This window comes from Coffea eugenioides, chromosome 2 (genome assembly GCF_003713205.1).
Source record: "Coffea eugenioides isolate CCC68of chromosome 2, Ceug_1.0, whole genome shotgun sequence".
Lineage (NCBI taxonomy): Eukaryota > Viridiplantae > Streptophyta > Magnoliopsida > Gentianales > Rubiaceae > Coffea > Coffea eugenioides.
In genome coordinates, this window is record NC_040036.1 from 4358829 (window position 1) to 4384517 (window position 25689).

A 25689-nucleotide genomic window follows, 5' to 3' on the forward strand; every position below is an offset into this window, starting at 1 on the left:
ACCAACCTCTCTTTTCTCTCTCACCTTGGCCTGCCAAAAATAGCAAGGGAAGAAGGAAGAAAGCTCACCATTTTTACTCCAAATTCTTGCTACCATTTGACCTCAAATTTCTAATACAACTCACATATCATTTGGAGAGCAACTTTAGCTTGGAGGAGAACACCTTCTTGTGGTTTTCTTGGGAGATTTTCGGTCAAAATTTCTGGTTTCTTCACAAAGCTAAGAGGTAGCCTTCATCAACCTTGAACCTTTCCATTTTCTTCAAAGATTGGAGCTTTATTTGCTAGGGTTTGAACCCTACACATGGATTAGGCTAGCGGACTTGAGGAGTTTAATTTCTTGTTTTAAATGTTAGACTAGCGGTCTTGTGGTGACCTCTAGGTAGCAGGCTTGAGGTGTAATTGCTTGAATATGATTGTTATGTGTGTAGATGAAAAGATTATGGTGAGAAATGAAGGAAGGGCCAAAGGAAAATTTCGCAGGAATGCTGGCTGTGTGACAGCCCCACCTCACCCTAAGGCGAACCAAAGGGTTCGGCGGACCGCCTGCCCAGCTCTCGTCGGGACTCAGTCGTTCAGTTTTAGAGCGATCTAATACGTTTCGGGACATACAAACGCGCGTAACCAAGTCAAGATGTCAAAATAAAAAAAATGAAACCGGAGTCGGTCATGAATAGTAACCGACACGTCAAAACCCAACCAAACATCAAGCAAATATTTACATGTTGAAATTTAGCATATACAACCCAAAGGGCATACCAAAGTGACTCAAAAATGGATACATGTACGGTTTGCCAAATTCAAAAGAGAAACGAACCCAAAAATACATTTAGGGTTTCAATCAATGAGCTATACAAAAGATATGTCCAACTAGCTCAATTCGGCAACCAATTGTCAAATCCAGTCCAAAAATATTTATTTTCCTGTAAGGAAAATAAAAAGGAACGGAAAGGGGTGAGCTTGCGCTCAATGAGGTACCAGACATATAGCAGTGAGAAACGTGGAACTTCATATTCAATTAATCACATATGTGCATCAAATAAAGAAATGAACAAACACCATAGATAGAAAGGATACGGGTGGCTCTCAGGAGCCAAATTCCCATTCGCTTCACCGAAACTTGATCGAAATAACAGTTGACACTCCGTCAACGTTACAGAAGTAACCAATACCGTAGACTCCACTTTCTTCGACTCCTTCCACCTCACATACCCCCACCGGGCCCGAAATCCAATCAGATCAGAATTGGTAATACTCGAGTATACCGGAATCAAGGGTCTCAATACCCAAAGATCCCAAAACAGACTACCGTGGTTCGTTATCTAATCGACCAGGCCCTTGCCGGCCCGACTCGAGTAACTGGCCACAGGTGTTGAGCTCAGAGGTCCCAGAAAGGTCGTTGGATACAAGCTTCCAAACGACGTCAGAACAGATACAGATCCAGATACAGATAACAGATACAGATACAGATAGCAGATTCAGATACGCGTTCAAAATTGGCATATGAACAGACAAGAGAACGAGTGTGATAAAGTACACCCTCGCCTCCCTTTTTATCAAAACAGTATTTGGCTCCAACAGTCATAAATCAAGTATTTCAGATATTCAGATATTTCACATAACGGGTAGCAGGTAGTGGAACACTCACCGGGGTCAGTACAGATACCTCCCAAAAGAGAGCTTTAATCACCAAGAAACCCTAAAATAATCCAAGGAAAACAATTGAAGGTTCCACTTTCAAAAATCGAGTATATGTGAGGCTCGACTACCAGTCGTATGCCTCGCCAAATAATTACTAAAGCAAGGGTGCAAAACATGATTTTTGGAAACGAAAAGGTAACATGAAGACCTAGGCTCAAACAACCCAAAAGCCCTTCGCTCAAATCACAAGTAAATCCAACTAGCCTTCAAGTAAAATTTCGGCAGCATATCCCTTGTGTTTACCTATTTTCCAGCCATCATGGCTTCATTATTTCCTCAAATCAGTCCCAACATCTCGTACAAAAATAATCTCATTCCCAAAAGCCGTTCACTAGGCTTAATGGCATTCAAGTACAAAATTTAGCTAGGAAATGACTGGATATGAAAGTCAAGCCCTAAACTATTCAAATAAACACAATAAGACTCGATTACAAGTCATAAACCAATGCCAAATACTACCAAAATAGGGTTCCATAAGCATACATAGGCATTAGAGGAAACCAGAAAAATCCGGAAATGGAACTCGCTTTAACCCTGAAAAAAACAGTTTTTGACGTCATTTTACGGTAATGGCACCAAAGGCACTACGATTATCGGATGAAGGTCCAAGACCCACCGTTTCGAAGCTAAGAGATAGGGCTACAATATTACAGAAGGTAACTCAACCCAGTTTCGTGTGTAACCAGGTCAAAAATGCAATCTACTACACCAGAACCGCAAAAATAGATTCACAGAACGCATTCTAGTGCAAACATCATAAAACAGCCTACATAAGTCCAAATCCAGAAATTCCAAAGCCATATGAAAGCTAAGAAACAGGGATACATTTCATCAGAAGACCTCAACAACCAATTCGGAAGAATTTCCAACCAAAATAACCAATTACAGAAGCAATTCCCAAATTCGGGTAAAACCAGGACAGAAAGGGTAATTTCGACTTTTCTCAAGTTACGCTACTCCGATTGACCTGAAATTTTGTAGGAACCTCTAAAATATAATTCCCTACAACTTTCATGTTTTAAGACAAGGCCAATTCGGCCTCTAACTATGAGCTACAAAATCGGGCAGAATGAAGAACAATGAAACCCTAAGTTTTCAATTTCTTTCCAAAACAGCAATTGCTTGTAATTAACCACTTTTTCCACCTCCTAGGTCCCTTACATACCATTTCCAATCATCATGCATAGCCACACAATCATATTCATATTAAAACAGAAAAATCCCCAATAATTACAAAACTTCATCAATTCAACCAAAAATCACAATATAATCCATAAAGTTGCATCTTATACCACCACTAAGCATAAATTAAGCATCATTAGAGGGAGGAGAGTGGTTCTTCATAACTCACCTTAGAAACAAGAGAGAGAGAGCAACAAGTCCTCTTAGCTTTCCAAACAACTCCACCAAACCCCACACAAACACTCACTTAAGGTTTTCTATGGAACAAAAGTAAGATTAAGTGGTTGTTTTGATGATTTGGAGCAAGATGGAATCAAGAACTTGGAGAGTTTCTTTCTTTCTTCTTGAGAGAGAGAGCCGGCCAAGATGAAGAGAAAAATGGTGAATTTTTGGTGATTTTTGTGATTTATTTGGTCAATTGGACAAAAGGTGAATAGTGGTCTTACTTAAGACCAAATCCCATGGTGACACTTGTCACCTTCATTAATGCTTGCCTAACTTTTGTCTCTCTTATACCAATCCACTTAGCATCCTCTACTTATCTCTTAACACCCGATAAATTAATTCCAGTATCCAAAACTTAACCTAGTTGGCCGAATTTTTCCGAACATTTCGCACTAGTGGGTCCCACTTCCGGTATACGCTCTTAATTTCTCAAAAACTATTTGATACTAGAAAAATCATCTAAAAACTATATCTGCTCCTTAAAAGTATCTAGAATTTTTCCTAATCACGAAAATGCAGAAAACAAGCCATGAAAGATAATAAAACCTAGAAAAGGGGAAAAATTACGGGTTCTCACAGGCTGAATCTGTCCTGTTATTGCCTTGCTTATATTTTGAATTTTTGATGCTCAAATGACTATGAAACTGATGTATATATGTTGTTTATGGTGTGTAGAAAGTTTCTACAAAAAATCATTTGAATTGGTTGAGCAAAACTTGAAATTTTTAAATTTGAAGAAAACTGGAAAATGTGTTCTGGCAGTCTGAACAGTACCACTTTGATCGAACATAACTTTTTGTACAAAAGTCGGAATCGAGGGCCCTTTGTGCCATTTGAAACTAGACATTTGTAACTTTCCAACGGTATAAAATTCGTTCGAAATGAGTGAGCCGTAGTGACTCGGCAAAGTTGTTGTCCTGTTCTAATGGCCTATCCGAGAGAAAGGTAGTAGCTGCATTTTGTGACTCTATTTGCTCTCACTTATGATTTGATTTTGAAAATGACTTGTTCTGACGAAATGTAGACTTATGATTCTGGTTTCCAACTCCATCAACCATTTTCAATTCCATGTTGTATTGAGTGAAATATGGTTCAATTTCCAAACTGCGACAAAGCTGGAAAACCCTTCCTTTTGCTGACCGACTGGTTTAGTTGTTTGTGAGATGTTTTATTTTGAAATTTTGATGTCAACCAACTATCAATTGCTTATGAAATGTTTCTTGGACCATGGTTTCATAAATGAACCAAAATGGGACTGATTTCATGGTGCAAAGTGTTTGAAAAGGAAAAGAATGCAAGAAGACAGATTTGCTTTAAGAATTTCCTAAACTTTGGTAGTTTTGTTAACTACCTTCCCGTACGAGTTTTTACATGAAATTTGATAGAGGAGTAGTCCTCATATGGAAGTTGAATTGTACCAAATTTGGTGTTATTCTAAGACCATTTCGATACCCAAATGATGTCCCAAAGTTTACTTTTAAATCTGAAAATTTCGCTGTTTAGTAGTGAAAATTTACCGACTTTGAACTAATATATCTCAATGCTCAAAACTCCAAATTTAGTCCTGTTTGGCCTGTTTGAAACTTTGTTAGGAACTCTTATTGTGGTACAAATTTGAGAGGCTAATTCACTTTTTGTGAATTTTGTCAAATTTTCAAAGTTTACTGAAAAACAAGACTGGAACTATCTGGTATGCTTAAATCAGCCACTTTGTGCTGAAATTTGAATGTTTGCTGTTTAGAATCTTGGAAAAGTATCTTCTAGGAACTTTTAGTGTTTTGAACCAAGATTCTAACGGTATAAATTTTTCCAATTTTGGACCTACTGAAAGCAATTTCTGATTTTTCTAAATTTGACGTGCAAAACTGAAATTTTCCGATTCGATGGGAAATAAGTTTTTGGAAAACTCTTCCCTATCTTTTGAGATTGATTGACTGTTTTAAACTTGATTTCATGAAGGAAATTAGTTTTCTTTGTGTTATTAAACCCCACTTTTGAGCCTCGATTTACGAGTAAATAAGACTCTCTTTCGTGACATTTTCTTAGTATTGTACAAGTGTACAATCTTCCTTGTTAGCAAAGGGGTTTGTAAGTAATAGTGTGTTATAGTCAATTATTATTTGCTCAGGCGCTCAAGGGGACCTTCAAGAGGATCTCGAAGTGGAAGCCTAAAAGTTGTTTGAGCACTTACTCCCTATTTTGATTTGTGAGTGTCAAGTGCATGATTTGTTGCAATTATGTGAATTGCTTCTTATGGACTGAATGGTTTATAACTATTGAGTACAATCTTCCTTGTTAGCAAAGGGGTTTGTAAGTAATAGTGTGTTATAGTTAATTATTATTTGCTTAGACGCTCAAGGGGACCTTCAAGAGGATCTCGAATCGGACGCCTAAAAGTTGTTTGAACACTTACTCCCTATTTTGATTGGTGAGTGTCAAGTGCATGATTGTTGCAATTATGTGAATTGCTTCTTATGGACTGAATGGTTTATAACTATTGAGTACAATCTTCCTTGTTAGCAAAGGGGTTTGTAAGTAATAGTGTGTTATAGTTAATTATTATTTACTTAGACGCTCAAGGGGACCTTCAAGAGGATATCGAATTGGACGCCTAAAAGTTGTTTGAACACTTACTCCCTATTTTGATTGGTGAGTGTCAAGTGCATGATTTGTTGCAATTATGTGAATTGCTTCTTATGGACTGAATGGTTTATAACTATTGAGTCGAGTGTGTACTTTATCGCACTCGTTCTCTTTTAACTGATTGTACAACTGAACTGCTCATAACTGAACTGTAATTGTTTGTCTGCATGTCGTTGGAGTAAATCTCCTCGACTTATAACTAAACAGTCTGCATGTCGTTGGAGTGAATCTCCTCGACTTATAACTGAACTGTGGGGACGCCCAACTTTCAATTGGCCGACCTTGCGACTCGAGCTAACAAGGGCTTGGTCGAGAAGTTTGGTGAACCATGAGATAACTGTAACCTTGATCTATTGAGGATCTTGCTTGGCCTACTTGCGTAGTAGTGCCTTTTATAGAAGTTCGGGCCCGATGCGGTGTACGGTGGACGGAACTGTGAAGTAAACGGAATTATAAGGACTTAAATGCCGACCCGGTTGGCGGAGTGTCATCACGAGAAGGTATTCGATCGAGGTTTGGCGAAGCAAGTGGAACTTAGCTCCTGAGAGCTCCTATATCCTCATTGAATGTGTTTAATTGAAAATTGTGAATTACTTGAATGTTACAGCTTTAATTCTTGCTTAAATGCCATTGCTATTTGAACTATGTGTTTTGCATGTTTTCTTGGCCTCACTGAGCGTTAGCTCATCCCATTAGATTTGTTTTCCTTAACAGGAACCGAAATGGAAGGAGTGATGGAGAAGCCGACTTGAGGCACTTTTGTATTAGGGTTTCGAATGTATTCGACTAGACACATTTTGGAAGTTATATATTTTGGAAAAATGAATGTATTTTGAACTTGTGATGTAAGATTGAATATTGATCTACGGAAATGATTTCTTGTCCTTATTCCGACTTTCATTGTTGGTATTATACCTTAAGTTTGAACTGAAATTGTACTGAGTTCTGGCGAGAGCTGGGCAGGCGTCCCGCTGATACCCTTTGGTTCGCCTTAGGGAGAAGTGGGGGCGTCACATAGCTAATAAATTATTATTACATAAATCTAATAAAAAATTTCTCTTAGTCTCTTCAGTTAGTCGCATCTCTCACCTTGACTTGAAACTTGATTTGATAACACCCCTAGGAAAAAGTGCAATCGATACCATGACTAGCTCTTATGAAAGAACCATAGAATACCTCATAGATGTTTTCTATAGTAGTAACAATCTATAACAGGGCTTAAATGAAATCAAATAACAAGGAATTCAGATTTTGGTTGTAAAGAGCACCATTACAACCAAAAGTTAGTAAATGATCAATGATCAACATAGCATTTACAACTGAAAACCAGTTCACCTTACAAATAATATAACTAAGCATTCTCCTACAGAACAGCTCAAAATACATTCAAAATAGATGCATTACGTAAATCTGCCACAACCTGAAAAGTTCTATTGATGGATGTTAGGCATCAATTACGCACTCATTCAAAAAATTATGCACTCATTCAAAAAATTATGCACATCAAAATTAGTACAAGTTCATTTAGTATGCTACTTCTCAAATGCACTCAAAATACTCCTGAATGATTGGTGTTTGCCAGGGATGAAAATTTTCATATTAGGAGCCATCTGTAACACGGAGAAGAATCCTCAAGATGACAGATATCATTATGAGTGCAAGTGGATTAAAATTGGAGGTAATCCCACAAGCATATAGCTATTTCATAGGAAAATCATTCCTAAATAATGTCAAATTCTGGGTAAACTTGTTTCGATTGTTTGAATCCAAGCTTCGATTAACATCAACCATTAATTTGTCAAAGCACAGGGAAAGGCGCTGATGCTGATCTATTGGCTGCAATAAAACCAGAAAAATTGTCATTTTGCCAATGGAAATAATGGAGCAACCAAAACAGGCACATTTGCAGAGCATGCAAATCTTAGTAATTGCTCTTTGGGCAAGACAGTTTACAACAGTAAGCTGAAATCAAGTAAACTCTTGCATACAATTAAAAGCACTCTATACAAAACTATGCCTAGTTCTTTCGCAGTTGAGAATTATTACGTATACTAACTACCAGGGTAATTGATAAAATCTGTTTGCCATCCTTGTCATTCAAAATTCAGTTAATATTTTCATTTTAGTTTTAAGTCATGCTGTAATTTGACCATTACAACAATATTTAGTAATTTGACCATTACAACAATATTTACCATTCTTAACTGTACAAGATAGCTTTACTTGTGCTTTGTTTCATTATGAAGACACTTGTAAACCTGTATCCTTCCCAATCATCGACTGATGTATGTTTAGTTTCCTGCACTTGAAGCACATCTATCAAAGTTGTTGATGATTCTTTTTTTATCAGCAACGTGAAAGCTCAAAAGTTCCACAGCCCCTTCGAGTTGGGTACATATTCTTAATAATCATGTGTTGGTAAGCTGAAGCACTATTCTGCTTACTAGTCAGGTGTCCAAGGAAGAGGAACCCAGAATGGGGGTTATCATCTTCCACGAATATAACTGGACATTCAAAAGTTTCCAGATGCGTAGGATTTTAAGCATTTTCTTGCATGCTAACATGAGAGCAGAATGTAATGGAGCCAGAAAGAAAAGAGAAGAAGGAAGAAGACTTGAGCAAGAAGAGACTGAGATTTTATTCAAATGCCAAAAGTGCCTTTCTCCTCCGGATCCTCATGCTTATATACAGCTCAGATAATATCTAGTTGCATGCAAATGATGTCTTGGCTGCATGCTGACTAGGCAATAACAGACTAACAAACTAACTACAAGAATATTCCCTCTAACTAACTCAATGGACTGTATGGATTGCATGGACTGCATTTCAATCTTTTCTAATGGCTGAGCTAGTCATTACATTACTCCCCCCTTAACCAAATCCTAGTCTCTAGGATTGAAGGGGAAAATCTGGAAACTGAGACCTGATGACCGCTGCATCTTCCCAAGTAGCGTCATCCTGGTTCAGATTTTCCCACAAGATTAACACCTGCTCTGTAGCCCGACCTCCCCTCCTCTTAGTCCTCCTCTCCAGCACAGGTTGGGGTGCTACTCGCACCTCTCCTTGTTCATCCAGTGTGGATAGAGAATACTGGACTGGTTCCCCCTTAATAGAGGGCTTCAGCTGAGAGACATGGAACACAGGATGGATTGCTGAACCCGTTGGCAGCTCTAGTTTGTAGGCCACTGGTCCTATTTTCTGCAGCACCTTGAAAGGTCCATAGTACTTAGCAGATAGCTTCAGGTTCCTCCTCAGGGCCACATTAGTCTGTCTATATGGTTGTAACTTGAGATAGACTAAGTCTCCCACCTCAAATCTTCTATCAGACCTGAGTCTATCAGCATTCTGTTTCATCCTATTTTGTGCCTTCAACAAATTATCCCTGAGCATCAAATTCTAGTTTACTCTTTCTGCCATCCAATCATCCACTGCTGCTACCATCGATGCTCCTGGGGTGATGTTGAGTTGTGTAGGAGTGTAGCCATACAGAGCTTGAAATGGAGACATCTTCAGTGCAGTGTGGAAGTTGGTGTTGTACCACCACTCTGCTGCTACCAGTAGCCTTTTCCATTTGCGAGGTTGTTCAGAGCACATGCACCTTAAGTATGTCTCTACACACCTATTCACTCTCTCTGTCTGACCATCAGATTGGGGGTGATAGGCAGTAGAGAAATTTAACTGAGTCCCTAGCCGTGAGAATAGCTCCTGCCAAAATATGCTAGTAAATGTCCAGTCTCTATCTGACACAATGCTGGAGGGTAAGCCATGCAATCTGAATATCTGATCAAAGAACACTTGTGCTACACTCTTAGCAGTATAGTGGCTTGTTAAAGGGATGAAATGTGCAAATTTTATAAACCTGTCAACCACTACAAACAGTGTATCACACCCCTCAGATTTAGGGAGCCCTTTAATGAAATCCATAGATATGTGCTGCCAAGCTTGTTCTGGTACGGGTAGGGGCTGTAACAGCCCAGGAGGCTTACAATTCTCTCCCTTATTCCTCTTACATATGTCACAGCTCTGTACAAAGTCCTCTACCTCTCTTTTCATGCCAGGCCAGAAGAAATATGCCTTAGCTCTCTTGTAGGTACCCAGATTTCCTGAGTGTCCTCCAACTGCTGACATGTGCATGCAGGCAATGAGTTGTTGCCTGAGCTAAGTAGAGGCCCCTACATATACCCTTCACTTGTACCTGATGACCCCTCCATTGTAGGAATATTCAGGCATTTCTGTGCCATTGATGGCTAATGCAGTGAGCAACTCCTTGGCTTTAGGATCTTGCTCATAACTTCCAGCTAAGTCAGTGATCCATGCAGGCTTCACCATGGATATGGCACTGAGCTCAAGAGAGTCCTTCCCCCTCCTGGAGAGTGCATCTGCCACTACATTCTCCTTCCCCCTCTTAAACTGAATCTCATAATCATACCCCATCAGTTTAGTTAACCATTTCTGCTGCAATGGAGTCCAGATCTTTTGCTCCAGCAAGTATTTTAGGCTATGATGATCAGTCCTAATGATGAAGTGAGACCCCAGTAAGTAATGCCTCCACCTGTTAACAGCAGCAATTAAGGCTAGTAACTCCTTTTCATAGATAGATAAAGCCTGATTTCTTGCACCTAATGCCTGACTCATATAAGCAATGGGCTGTCCTTGCTGCATAATGACAGCTCCAATAGCTTGATTGCTGGCATCTGTCTCCAACACAAAAGGCTTTGAGAAGTCTGGCAATGCCAGAACTGGTGTGTTACTCATAGCCTGTTTGAGTTCAAGAAACGCAGCACTGGCTTCCTTGTTCCAGACAAAACCATCCTTCTTTAAAAGATCAGTGAGGGGCTTGACTATGGATCCATAGTTCTTGACAAACCTCCTGTAATATCCCGTCAAGCCCAAGAACCCCCTTAAGGCCTTGATATCAGTAGGTTCTGGCCAGTTCACCATGCACTCTACCTTGGAAGGATCAGCACTCACCCCTTCACCAATAACCACATGCCCCAAATATTCTATTTGATTTTGTCCAAAAGGGCACTTAGTGAGCTTAGCAAAAAGGGTATGAGATCTCAAGGTCTCTAAGACCTGTCTAAGGTGGCGAATATGAGAGTCCATGTCTGGACTATATACAAGAATATCGTCAAAGAAGACCAAGACAAATTTTCTGAGGAAAGGTTCAAACACTGAGTTCATGAGGCCCTGGAATGTAGCTGGAGCATTGGTATGCCCAAATGGCATGACTAGAAATTCGTAGAGCCCACAGTGAGTTTTGAAAGCTGTCTTAGGAATGTCCGAGGGGTTCATGCAAATCTGGTGGTAACCAGATCTCAGATCAATCTTGGAGAAGACTTTAGCTCCATGAAGTTCATCTAAAATATCATCTATAATGGGAATTGGAAATTTATCTTTAATGGTTAGGGAGTTAAGTTGCCTGTATTCTATACAAAATCTCCAGCTACCATCTTTCTTTTTGACCAATAGGACAGGTGAAGCAAAGGGACTGTGACTAGGTTGGATGATGCCGCTGTGCAGCATCTCCTTGACTTGTTTTTCTATCTCAGTTTTCTGGACGTGGGGATATCTATAAGGAGCTAATTTGAATGGTTTTGCATCAGCTTTCAAAGGGATTTGATGGTCAAATGATCTTCTAGGGGGTAATTGTTTAGGCTCACTAAACACATCCTGGAACTCAATCAACAGAGGTTCTAGAATATTTGGAGTGGTGTTTACCTGTGACTGAGCTGTACTGATCGTGCAGGCCTGCATAGCTTGCTTGAGTTTCTTCCTCATGTATCTTTTGGCCACCTCTCCCTGAGTTATCCTGGTGTTTGCAGTACCTTCATCCCCTCGCAGTGTCACCATGTCACCATCCTTACTGAAAGAGACCTACAGTTGCTTAAAATCAAATGTTAGTGGGCTGTAGGCTTTCATCCAGTCCACTCCTATGATCAGAGATCATAGGGCTCCAAATCTAACAGGTACACACTGTGGCAAAATTTTTGTCCCTGCATGCTCCATTGGAGATTGGGTATCCACTGACTGCAACAAAGTTTCTGACCATCAGCAATTTTGACTTTGAAAGGTTTGTGTTGCCGGATAAGCTCCTGCCACCTTTGTGCAACTGCCTTCTTAAGGAAACAATTAGAACTGCCTCCATCCAATAGAATAGAAATTTCAGAGTCTCTAACCTTCCCCAACAACCTAATGGTGCTAGAGAGCAGATTCCCTGTGAGTGAATGTAAGGATAGTTCGACCTCCTGTTTGTTCCCACTACCCATGTATTCTATCACCTCCTTCTCATCTATCCTGTCCTCTAAATCAGTAGCAATAATCATGTGTACCCCCTTGTCCTTACACATATGACCTGGTCCAAACTTTGCTCCACATTTAAAGCACAAATGGTTGTCCTTCCTGTATTGGAACTCGGTGGGGGTGATTCTCTTGTATGGTTGAGAAACAGTACCTTGCTTCGTGGAATCTCCCTCGCTGACTGTTGCTGCCTTGGCCACAGGTGGTCTGTGTATAGACATTCCTCCACTGGAACTCATCTGTAAAGAAGGAAAGAGCCTGTTAGATGCCTTGCTCTTTTTGAAAATTACCTCCAGTGCCTTTTCCTGCCATCTTGTGACCTCGAAGGCTTCTTGTAGGGTCTGAGGTTTGTGCATTTTGACCAGTGCCTTGAGCTCCTCCTGTAATCCACTCAGATAGCTGGAAACAAAATAACTCTCACTCAACCCTGGATTCCTGAGCAGTACTATGGCTCTCAATTCCTCAAACTTTTCCTGATAAGCCATTACTGTGGAGGATTGCTGCAGTTTGTTGAATTCCTCGACTCCATCCTCATCCCCTAGGTCTCCAAATCTGCGACTCACTCCTTCCTTGAACTCTTCCCATCCAAATGTCCTCTTATCCTGTTTGAAACTTTGGAACCAGACATTTGCCCTCCCTTCCAAGTGCATTCCTGCAATCAGCATCTTCTGCGAATCCAATATGCCATACAGATGGAAGAAAGTCTCGCATTTCTGAATCCAATCCCTTTCCTGCTCTCCTGTGAATCTGGGGAACTCTAGCTTGGGCACCCCTGGGATGAAGGCATTTCGTTCTCCTCTTTCCTGATGTACCTGTCCTGGCCTGGGGTTGCCTTGCAAGGAACTTGTAGGGGTGGCTAGGAGTCCTCTTTCTTGTTATGGATTCCTGTTAATCCCTCCAATCTGCGCCGAAATGCCGGCTACTAGAGCCTTAAACTCTGTGGAGTTAGCCAGCATCTTCTCCTCCATGGATTTCAGAGCCTCACTGGTAGACTCCATGAATGTCTGCAACTTAGCTTCCTGCTTTCGGACCTGCTCCTCGATTGTTTTAAGGCGTGTACCTTCTGCCATGGCTGTGAATCAAGCTCCCGAATCCAAGGATCGGAAGCTCTGATACCACTGTAATGGAGCCAGAAAGAAAAGAGAAGAAGAAAGAAGACTTGAGCAAGAAGAGACTGAGATTTTATTCAAATGCCAAAAGTGCCTTTCTCCTCCGGATCCTCATGCTTATATACAGCTCAGATAATATCTAGCTGCATGCAAATGATGTCTTGGCTGCATGCTGACTAGGCAATAACAGACTAACAAACTAACTACAAGAATATTCCCTCTAACTAACTCAATGGACTGTATGGATTGCATGGACTGCATTTCAATCTTTTCTAATGGCTGAGCTAGTCATTACACATAACTGAAATATCCTTTTTAGTCAAATATTCTAAACCCACAATCTCAAAAGCTGATTTTCCAAGTTCAACATAACAATGATAACAACAGGACCATCAACACCCATAATTAGCTTGGTTGAAATATTCAAATCCCAAAATTAAACTTGAATACAGGTGCTAAAACAGCCACCAAGGAAACTGCTGGAAAAAAAGAGGCAAATGCTCCAATTCACTTGACCGACCGTGAAGAAGTTTTAATCAATTTACAATTTGGTAAAGAGTTCTAGCTTTTTCTAGAATATTTAAGCTGCAATTAAGGACTTCAACTCAGAATATATGTTCTACCGCATTATAGCAGCCAGAAACTAACATCTAAAACCATGCTAAACCAACGTATTGCATTATGATTGACAACAAAAAGAAAAAATCATTAAAAATAGTCAAAGCTAGACTAAGACTTTCCTGTGAAGACAAAATATGAGCTTTCAGATCTGTTAGTATCTGCAAAAAAAATTGTTGCAATCCGTGTCAAGAGAAAACAAACAGTTAATTGATACAATGAAATTTTTACAACAAATGGCCTAAAAAAATGCCATTAGAATAAGACAAAAGGAAATTCTTAGGCCCAATATGTTGTGTCGCATTGTAAGCAGCAGCAAGAAGTGGTTTACAAAAAAGAGCTAAAGAATAGCTGTGAACATCACCTGCTCATTTACAAGTATCAAGGTTATCATTGGTCTGCTAAGTCTCCACTGATTGCCAAGATCCTCAAACAAAACTATCTCAAAGAGGGTCTTGAGTATCTGAACAAAAGCTAATATCAGTACAAGACAGCAGAAAGCTTGGAAGAAAGGTAAAGCAACTACATATATACAAATAATCCCTCTCTTTCAATGTTAATTTAAACAAAGTAGAAGACTTTCTTTTATTGGCCATTGATTCTGGGTGAACTTTTTTATTGGCAATATCAATAATCCAGATATCTCAAAACTCTCTGTGCGCTCATTGCTAAACGAAGATATTTGCTAATACTTTGCACTACAAGTGCGTGCTCATGATAGAAAATGCAGGCGTTTGTCAGTTTATTTTTTTTAAATGCCTTTCAGATCTGCAAACTAAGATGAAGCAATCATACTGCCACAGACAGTCAATGCAGAATGGTAGAATTATCAGCCTCTGTAATTTGAGGATGAGGACATTACTTTATAAAGCTCACTTTGGTACACAAGAATAATATACTCAGCCTACCTCTGGGAACATAGTGGGACATTCTGAAACATGCCTTGTGTCGCGCCCCACTTTTTGATGTTGTGTGAAAGTGGTGTGTGGAATATGTATGTGAATGTGTGTGAAAATGAAAATAAAAGGCCGTGGGACTTGAAAATGCGACGATTTGGCCAAACAAAGTTCAAAAAGGGTTTTTTGCATGGAAAATGGAGTCGCCACTTGGTATAGAGTTAGGGTGTACCAAGTCACCCAAAAATGAATTTTTTGAAAAGCAAAGTAAACAAACCCCTTTTTAAGAACTTTTAGGTCTACGTAACCAAAGAAAGGGATCGGGGGTCACATTTGATAAGGGAGAAGGCAAAGGCAAAGCCTAAGGCACTCCCTTACCCTAGCCAAAACTAGTTGCGTGACTTAGCCCTTCTTTTCCCAATTCTTCTACCCAAAATATGCGTTGCATGTTGGATATGACTAATGGATATGAAAAAGAAATGCAATCCTAAATTTGAAATGTCTCTTATGAGGCTTTTTGGTCCCAACCACATGAGTTGTGGTGGCCAATAAGGAAAGTCCTCATAGAGGTCGCGAATGATGCAAATGAAGACTCAAATATGAGTGCAAGTGTGAAAATGTAAGAAAACGTGCATGTGTGCGAATGTAAGACAAGTGCATGTGTGCAAATTGAGAAAATAAAGGTGTTTGTGTGCAATTGGATGAAAATATGATAGTAGATACATATAAGTGCAATTGGGTGCAATTTGTGAGGTAGAAAATAAATGATAAAAGAAGGAAAATGTGCAAACATGGCATGTGGATTGAGAAAAATATAAGTTGTGAGAAAATGAGGATAAAAGAGTGAGGAAGTGATATGATAAGATTGAGAGTGCATGAACCTAGAGGAATGCATCAAATCGGGTACGGGAATGACTCCTAATTTCACGACTTTAATTTTCCCTTTGATTAGAAGGAAGAACTAGCGTGCTAAGGCTATTTTGTAGCCACACTCGCTCGTTTCCCTTATCGAAAGGGGACTCTCAGGCAAATGTACCCTATACCTAGCATGAGGATGCAAAAACCTAAAATGAAGGGGAAAGGATTGGAGGAGCATGCCAAATGCTAGAAAACTAAGAAAAATGCATGAAATGTAGTGAAACATGCAAGTATGAACTAGCGAGGGAAATCCCTAAGGGTCTAGCGTTGGACTAGCCCATATCTATGAATTCCTACTAGCGTTGGACTAGTGGAAAACGGGACAATGAGCCACAACTAGCGTTGGACTAGTGTGGTGACGTGCATTCATCCATTACATTCATCTATGACTATAGAAAGCAAGTAGACATGCCAATCACCTATAAACACGTAGCACATAACACTTAGCATGCTCGACTAAATGCAAGAGCCTAATAAAGCAAATTAACACGTAGCAACAAAAGCAAGCAATCAATCTAATGAACCTATTACATTTGCTAACTAAAACAAAAGGGGAAGGGGAAAATGGACAAAAATGCTCTCCAAGCCCTATCTATTACAAGCCAAGAGGTGTACACATACCCCACGAAGAATAACTTAAATAAAAGCAAAAGTAAATGAAATAAATGCAAGGAATTAAGGAAAGGCAAGGAAAGCGAAGTAGACATGCAATTTTCACTTAGCACGTTGGATCACGTAGGAGAGCCAAAAAGGGAAAAGAAATTATACCTCCCTTGCAATGATGATCAAATGAAGGAAAAATGGCTTCAAAACAATAAAAAGGTCAAGGTACCACTTTAATCAAGAAAAATTAAAAGAAATGTGCACCACAAAGCTCATTTGATCAAAAAGCCCCTAAAGTCACGATTTAAAATGCAATTAAACAAAATATAGCAATTAATTAAAGCAAACAAACAATGAAGTTGCAAAAATCAAAACTGCGAAGGATCAAATTGATGAAATTATTCAAATGGTTTGGTCATAGTGAAACGAAGGGGAACTTGGGGGGTTGGAATGCAATTTTTCTGGAAATTATTCATGCAGGATGCATGCAAATTACGTAGAGAAACTCTGCTTTCATTTCTGCAACAAGAACTGCACGGCTTTCTTCTTTTCCCATTTTTGTACTTTCTTAAGCTTTTGGACCAAATCGAATGCAGTTCACACAACAACAAATCATCACCTGATCTACTCACTTTACAATGCAAACAAAAGGAATCAACCAAACACAAAAGAAAGATCCTGCAAAGCAAATTTTCTGCTGCAGCATTCATCCAGAATTTTCCGCCACTTTAAGCTTTCAAATGCAAGTTTCATAGAAGACTTCAAACAAAAAGCCAGCAAAGACCATCACTCAATATCTTTGGGCGACTAAACACCTTACTCAACACAAACCAATCAGGAACACAAACCGTTAAAATCAAACGAATGATCAAATGGGAAGCACATGTTGCGGCAGAAAATAAAACTTGCTGGAAATTTCATTTCCAAACGCAGATTCCCATCCAAATGCACAACTTTGATCTAAACTTTATCCACCAGACATCAAAATGAAAAACTAAGCAACCAAATCAAGAACTTCCGCATCTAATAGGCTAAAAAACTTAGCAAGATATTATGCAAAATTCTAGAAAAACATGCAAACATTTGATGTTCAAAAGCTGCTGCAACTGAAAGAGAGGTCTGCTGCATTTCCGTTTACAAATGGATTCTAGACAGCTTTGAGTATAGCCATTTCATCTGTCCAACATTGAACTTAACCAGCAAAGCAAATAAACTCCTCATCCAACAAACCAAACATTGAAGGAAATTATACGAATACTGGAGAATTTTATGCAAAATGATTCGGCAGCAAGTCTGCGGCACAACAAAGACTTGGACAGCAAAAGCGCATGCCTAAAAGTGGAAAAATTGTGAGACTTTGCTGATTCTGCATGGTCAAGCAATGCTCACGAATTTGTGAACCCAAAAACTAACAAAAGTCTCAGACCATTCAGTTAACATAATCTGGACAGGATTCTTAATGTGCCAAAAAAAAGGAAAAAGCATGCAAATCTGGAAACAGAAGTTTTGCTGCAATTTTTCTGCTATCAATTTACAACTTGTTCGAACATTTTCTGGTAGTTTCAGACCCAAACCAGCAAACTTACTTACCCCAAAGTCCAATAAACTTCAGCACTAATACAACCCTACCGCAAGAAGCCAGTCATTGCAGGTCAAATGGAAAACCAAATGGGTGAGCATGCGACAACAAAGAAACGAAGTCGGTTTTCTAATGAATCCTAGATGTGTTCATTCAAAACTACACTTTTCAGTCGACCCATTGAGACATCAAGCATCAAACTGGTACAAAGCATTGACACAACCAAATCATCTAAGCCCTCCTTCGATAGCATCAGAAACTGGTTCTCTTTCTTCCATGAGACCCATGAACATCACAACATAAAAACCATGTAAATATCATTCTACATAACTGAATATTGGTCAAGCTTTCTACTTTTACAGGTGAGGGAAACAGATTCTGGGATCAAAAAAATGGTCAAGCAAACGAGATTCACCCAACTTATGCAAACGGGCCAGGAGGAAACATCAAACGGAATTCCCTGAAGTATTGTGTCACTTTCTGGGTTTGTCCATTCAAACGCATAAAGATCGTTCATAAACATTAGACGGACAGCTTCATGAAACTCATCATACAATCCTACAGAGAAAACTCTAACAGCTGTCCCTAAAATCCAGCCAATACTCATGGATTCATCCATCCCAACCAGATTTCGCAGACAGGGTTCACGAAGGGAAATGACACAAGCGTAAAGACAAATACTTTCTACATTCTATCATAATCAACAGTTTCTAAATGGCTCCAGAGTAGAAAAAACATCACCTTTAGCTTTTGATCAAAGCTTGATTCAGAAGATGAAATCTTTGCTCAGTCGAATCGTCTTTTCCTGGTTTTGCCATTTTCCTTCTGTCCGGCAGCCGCTTCTCCTTGCTTTCTCCCTTTGGTTTCAGCCGAATACCCCCTTCGAAACCTTCCTCCTTTGCCTTTTCACTGCTTGCTCCTTCGTTGCCGTTTTCTTTTCCTCTCCGCCTCCCGCTCTCTCTCTTTTCCAGATCCTTCCTCCCTCTTTTGCTTTCCCCCGCTTTCCTGGTTTCTAGCCGTCTGCTCTCTCACTCTCTGGTTCTCAGCCGCTAACTAGATTTCCAGCCGTCATTCTGCTCCCCGTCATTCTGCTCCCCGTTCCTTTTTCTTCTTTCCCTTGCAGCCGTCACCCTCTTTCCTTCTGTTTTCTTTTTCTGCCGTCAACTAGCCCCTCAATCTCTCACTTCATCTCCTTTCCAGCCACCACAAAAGCTGCGTTCTTTTCTTCTAAGACCCTAGTCGCTCATCTCTCTCCACCAGCCGTCAAGTCTTCTCTGGTTTTTCTTTTCTTAGCCGTTCCCCTCTTTTCTTTTCCCCTTGCTGTTTTTCTATCTCCCCATCCCTTCTCCTGCTTGCGGCTGTTGTTCTTTCTTGTATTTATACCAGGCCAACCCTCACCTCAAGGGTGAGGATGGAAGAGGAGATTCCTCTTCAACCCAGGCCATCCGATGGCCATGTACCACTCTTCTTTGCAAGCTGCCAAAATACGCAGCTTGCATGCCGTGGCCTCTTTTTTTTCTTTTTTTTTCTTTTTTTAATAATAACTTAACAAAAATATAGATAACTAATTAATAAAAAATAACTAATGGAGAAATGAAAATTAAGATAAAAAATGAACTAGAAATAATAAATAGCAAAAATTGCAATTTTTCATTCATTTTTTTTTCTTCTCATCATTTTTCATTTTTCATCATTTTTCTTTTTTTTTTCTTTTCAAGAAAGCGTTGAATTTGAATAAAAAACAACTAAAGCATATTTTTGAATGCTTTTCTCTTCTTTTTGTTTTTCGAGAAATTCTATGCTAAAACTCCAAAAATAAAATAAAAACTAAAAATAAAAACTAAAAAACTAAAAAGTGAGTAAAACTGACACGACAAAATAATAAGTAAAAATAAATAGTAAAAGAAATTACAATAAAATTTTGGTGTCTACACCTTGCCAGACTAACTGCAGCTGATGAAGTGGGTGCTTCACCCATGGTATGTTGTTGAAATAGTAAGAAGCTAGATTGTCAATTGCTGATGCACACTGGCATTCAAGAACTGAACAGGTTTGATAAGAAATAAAAGCAATCACCTAATTATCAGACATACCATAGCTACCAGTGTGCCACAAAATTCATCGACGTAAAGGATCCATTTAAACATGCATCAGCATTTCACCATTAAAAATGGGTAACACTAGTTGTATTAACGACCAGTTGCCTTTGTTTAATATCACTGCTTTCAAAATCAGCAGTCAAACCAAACACTTAGCAAATGAATTCTGTGAATACTAGTTTTTTGACACTTTGACTGTACTATGGGCTTGTATACAACACCTGTTTTACTGACTACGTAAGTATGATGCTCTAAATGAATGCAGATACACCCATTGTGAAGCCTCACAAAAATTCTTTGCAGGAAATCAACAGATGGAAAAAAAATTCACTGTGTAAGTCATGTATTGCTCCATGATGGGTTTATAGAAAAATACCTGTGAGGATATACCACCATCTAGACCTTTCAGACCAGATTCAAGCGAACCAACTATATGCAGGAAAGTGTTTGTGTTAGAAAATTGGTTTAATTTCATTTAGGCAAATTTCTTGTTTTGTGTAGAAGTAACTAGTTTTTTAATTGGTTTTAGTTATTTGAAGTAGTAGTCAAGAAATTTCCTATTTTGTTTAGAATTTAGAAATTATTTCCTATTCTGTGTAAGTCTAGGAATTAGTATTGGTTTCCTATTATTGCTTGAGTTTTGATGAAATAATATTCCCTATAAATATGTAGGTTGACAAACTATAAAGAGACACACAAGGAGCACACAAGGGCGACATGTAGCCTTATACATGGGGTAAGAGAAGATTCTTGGGAAATGAGAGATGGTATACAAGAGTTGGGAATGGGTTTAAATTGTATTCTTGTATAGGATTTTTTCTCATGATAAAGAACAGGTTTTCTCTCCGTGGACGTAGGCTCAATGGTGGAACTAAACTACATTAAATATGGTGTGTCATTTATCTTCCATACTTGTGGCTTGTTTGTCATTAAATTGTTGTGTACTTGATATTTCAATAGTTGTTTGTTCCGTGCTTGGATCCCTATCAAATTTGTATTAGAATTTCAGGTTTCAAGACTAGACTACTCGTGGGTAAGTGGATCCTTCTCGGAGTTAGATTGTGAAAATTATATTTTTGGTGGTGGACCAAAGTGCCAAGGAGTTTGATTGGTGTTGGACCAGGTGTGCCATAAGTTTGGCAGGGGGTCCGGTTGGTGCTACACCAAGGAGCCAAGGGTTGGCAGTTGGCAGGGATCCAACATGCAATTTGAATGTTGAAGAAGAGTGGGTCCATGATTGAAAGAAAAATTGACCTTAGATGTTAAGGTGGACTTGTGTTGATTATTAAAGTGGGTTCAAAAAAGCGCTTGTAAATTTGGGTTTAATGTGAGGGGTTACTCATGAAGGGGGAGATTTGTTAGATTCATGAGTAAATGATTATGTCCCCCATTGGTCTGAAAGATAGAGAAATAGCAGTTAATATGCAAGTGAAGGCCGAGATCTAATGGCATAAGTTTTTGGGTCAGAGTTGGATTTCTGACTTAGATATTGGGTTCTTTAGTGAGCTCTCTCGAAATGTTTCTCCCTAACAAATAGTATCAGAGTTTGGTTGCAAGATTGAATTGCTCACAAACACTTGGATCCCAACAAACTAAATGGTTGGATCAAGAGTGTGAGACCCCGAAATTTTACTTGTCTTTATAGCTCCCATTTAAACTTACTTGCCTTAGATTCTTGGTTGAATGTGAGCCAAGGGAGTGAATTTTGTTAAGAAAAGTTTCATAACCTTAAGTTATTAGAAAACCTAGAAATTTTCGCAGGAGGCTCTGCGCAGGTTTGGGAAATTGGCTATAACTTCGTATAGAAAATTCGAAATTGAGTTCCGTTTGTTGCATTTGAAACTAGACTCATAGGGCTTCCTACGGTATGAAATTCAGAGTTTGATTCAATCTCTATAAATGCCAGAAAATTTGCAAAGTTGACTGAAAATTCTGCCCTGCACAAGTAAACATAGGAATGTTGTAGTAGCTTATGGTTCAATTTGGACCAACTTATAAACTAAATCTCTTTGAGGTGTCTTCTAAAGATTATTAGTATTTGAAGTATAGTTTTTAACAAGCCAAGTTGTATGAATTTTTTATATTTATAACTCAAGTTCTGATTTTTCTAAAGGAAGGGCATAAGTTAGGGTTTTTGTGCATACTAGGGTTTTGGTGTGTTTTTTTTTGTGCATTTTGGTAGTGTGATTGTGAGGACTTGTAAAATCCCCCATATTTTCTTAAAAATTTCCTTTTATTTGGAATCCATTATTTTACAATAGCTTTACTACTCATTCACTTCCTCAATAGTTACAATTAATCATAGAACCAAGGGTTTTCCCTTTACTTTCATCGTTAAGGTAAACTAGGGTTTTTACGTCTTTTGGTAGTGTGATTAATCGGTGTGGAGTGTGTACTCAATTTGGTGATTAAGAGTGAGTTTTAGATAAGAGAAAGTGTGTGATTAGAAGTGATAATAATAAGTGAGTGAATCATAAGTGAAAACACTAGTACAGGCGAGTTAAGGAAAAACGGCTTGAACCGACGTGCACCGTTTGTTGCTGATCGGGTGCACCACTTGAACACTATTTTATTACCTTAATCTCCTTGCTTTTATTTCATAAATATCAGCCCTAAATATCTCTTATACCAGCCGAAATATTTGACTTAAAACAAGAGGAAAGGAAAAAAAAAACTAGAGAAAAATTAGTGGTGCCAAGTGTCACTAGCTAGCCACAATTTTTGACTAAGAAACTTTCTTATCATGTCTTAACACCAATTCATCTTTCATGTCTTAAAACCAAACAAAACAAACTTAAGAGTAGGAGAGGGAGAGAACCGTGAGCTAGGGGGAAAAAAAACAAAGAGGAAAAAAATCTATCCAAGGTCTTGACCAAGACCCTTTGACCAAGCCTTTCTTAGCCTTCATCTTGTACACATTGAACCCAACCATTTCATTTTATTGTAAGCTTGGCCGAGAGAGAGAGGAGAGGAAGAGAGAAAAACTCCATCTTGATTTCCTTGCTTGCTTTGTGGAAAAAAATCAAACACTAACCCTAATCCATACCGATTAAACTTAAGTTAAGCTTGGAGAGAAGACCTTGGTGGAGTTTTTGGAGGAATAAAACTCTGGTTTGCTGGGGGTTTGAGGTAAGTTTCTAGAAAACATCTCTTTTATTTGTCTCTTGAGATTCATTCAAGATAAGTTATGATTGAAGCCAAAAGAAGCATGGTTGTGAAAGATTTTATGGTTTTGGTTAGGGTAGCATGTAATTTCCAGCTTTAATGTTCAATTTCCAGCCTTGATATGCATTTTCCAGCCATGAGATGAACTTGATAGTTTTGATATGAGATGATTCAACTTTGATGTGAACTTTTAAGCTTTGGTATATGACTTTCCAGCTTTAGTTATAAAATTCCAGCTTTAGTAGAGAAATTTCCAGCTTTGATAATGAACTGCCCTGCTTCTGACCAGCTTCATTCGTCCATGTTAGAGGTCGAATTAGGCTTAGGTCAAAACATGAAAGTTGTAGGAAATGATGTTATATAGCTGCCTATAAAATTCAGCTCAATGGGAGCACTGTAGTATGTGAAATGACCGAAATACCCCTGACTGCAAAATATTCTTTTCCGCGGGCAGTTTTGAGATTTCACATTTTTGGCTTCATTTTTCACTTTAATCCATATCAAATCAGCATTTGTCCAAAACACTAAAGTTTTAGCCCTATGATTCAGCTTTCCAACGCATCTGAAAACACCACAATCGGAATTTTGTAGTTTGAGTTATTGCCATTTAAATCCAGTGCTGATAACCAGACTGACAATAAAATTCTGGTTCTGTAATCTGCAAATTCGACCTAGATCAACTAGGAACTGGGTTGAGTTGTCTTCATGAAAGTTGTAACCCTTTAGGTTAGCTTCGAAACGGTATAAAGTGTATCCTAATCTGATAAACGTAGCTCCAATTGTGACCAAAATACTATAAAATGTGAAATCTGCTGTTTAGCCTTTTGTCTTCAAAACTGATTTCCGGTTGTATTATTAGACTTGTGTTGTAATTGAATAATTTTGGAGCCTAACTGAAGGGCTATGATGGTAACATTGCTTGTGTGTGATTGTGGGGATGAATTGAGAAAAATAATGAAGCCATAAATGACTGAAAAAATAGCTAAATACAAAGGGCATGCCACCCAAATTTTCACTTGAGGACTAGACGTGTGTACTTGTGGTTCGAGTAAAGAGTTGAGGTTGAATTGAACTCGAATTGTCTAGGTTATTCGAGTCTCTTTTGTAGAGGTATATAAACTGGAATTTGGCCGAAACTCATACCCTTGGAAAAATTAAAGTAGTGACCACTCGGAATATGTTTTCCTCGTTTTTTGGAATTAAATGCGAATTCCAAAGTTTTAGTTGCTTCTTTAGCAACACCTAAAGAGCGAGCATGAATTTTCTAGAGTTCGATAAGTAACTTGAATACTACTTAAACGAGTTTCATGTACTTGATTTTCTTGAAGCGAAACTCCTGTGTTGCGAACCCTAGTTGATTTTAAACTCTTGCATAATATTTTATCACAGATTTGGACTCCAACCAAAGAGTTACACCTGAACGTGATTTTGACAAGTACTAAATCTTTGGTGAGTGCTTCCAAATACATGATTGAACTTGATATTTGATTTACCAACGTGATCGGATAACATTTGCTTGGTTTGGTCAGGCAAGTGTGTACTTTATTGCACCTGACCTAACTCAACTAAATATTTGATATCTTATTCATGCTTGCACAAGTGACTTGATTTGCATTGACCTGTACTTGTATTTGTACTTGTGCTTGACTTGTAAGTGCTGAGCGGCAGTATGTACCACACTCGATATGAGTGGGAGGTACCTCTCATTCCCGTCTCCGTACTTTTCTCTTGACTAAGTCGATTGGTCATCGACTATAGTGACTACTTGGGAACCCAAACCCCACTGGCTAGTTAATCGAGTCGAGCCGGCAAGGGCTTGGTCGATTAGATAACGAACCATGCGTATCTAGTGTGTCGAGTAGAGTGTTATCTCCTCGACTAATCGGTATACTCGAGTATTACCACCAGTGTTTAGTTGGTGTTCGGGCTCGGTAAGGGGGTTGAATGGTGGACGGATTGGTGTGAAGCGAAGTACTACTGGACTGGTTACGTTCCTCGAAAGTTGATGGAGTGTCAACTAATACTTGATCAAGCTCTGGTGAAGCAACGGAAAATTGGCTCTTGAGAGTCCTCTGCATCCTTATACTTTGATTTTTATTCGTAGTGTTATTGTTTCTTTTAGAAAAGAATTTTACACTAGCTTATTTTGAGATTTGCTACTTGAAGTGTTATTGCTCACTTTATGGACTGATTATGCTCGTTACTTTGCTACTTTGATACGTGAACTTTTCAATAATTGTCAACTTGCTATTTGAAATCTCACTGGGCTTTTAGTTCATTCCACGCCATTTGTTTTCCTTACAGGGGATACGAGCGAGGCGTGAGACTGGTACAGGCTAACATAGTCTAATTTTTGAAATTTTGCGATTGTACTCGCGCTAGTGCTCAGTTAGGGTTGAATGTATCTGGAATTCACAACTTTTGTTATATTTGGGATTGTATGAATGTTTGGGAAAGATATGAATGTAAGTACACGTTCCAAGTTTGGGAACTGTTATTTCACTTATTCTTGAGGTTATATCTTATTTTATTTCTTAAGAGTGAACGAGTCCTGGCGAGAGTTGGGCAGGCGGTCCGCCAAACTCTGGGGTACGCCCTAGGGAGAGGTGGGGTCGTCACAAAGAGTTTGGTTATTCAAGATTGGATCTCGGT

At 38.9% G+C, this 25689-nt stretch overlaps 1 protein-coding gene across 1 annotated transcript; it reads right to left on the minus strand.

Annotated features, from left to right (window-relative positions):
- Window positions 1-7448: 7448 nt before the first annotated feature.
- Window positions 7449-19746, minus strand: LOC113754822 (exportin-7-like). The gene is made up of 5 exons (XM_027299077.1): window positions 19708-19746; window positions 14686-14719; window positions 14142-14240; window positions 13900-13938; window positions 7449-7586 (listed from the first exon to the last, which is right to left on the minus strand). The coding sequence occupies exons 2-5, from the start codon at window positions 14695-14697 to the stop codon at window positions 7449-7451; spliced, it is 288 nt and encodes a 95-aa protein (XP_027154878.1). The 5' UTR covers window positions 14698-14719; window positions 19708-19746.
- Window positions 19747-25689: the final 5943 nt, after the last annotated feature.

What these genes read in the sequence shown, in the direction of transcription:
- LOC113754822 (XM_027299077.1), bottom strand. An exon ending in TGATACTTGTAAATGAGCAG is followed by an intron (nt 13,939 to 14,141) that starts GTGATGTTCACA and finishes TTTTTTTTGCAG; the next exon opens with ATACTAACAGATCTGAAAGC. An exon ending in CTCATATTTTGTCTTCACAG is followed by an intron (nt 7,587 to 13,899) that starts GAAAGTCTTAGT and finishes GTTTTATTGCAG; the next exon opens with CCAATAGATCAGCATCAGCG.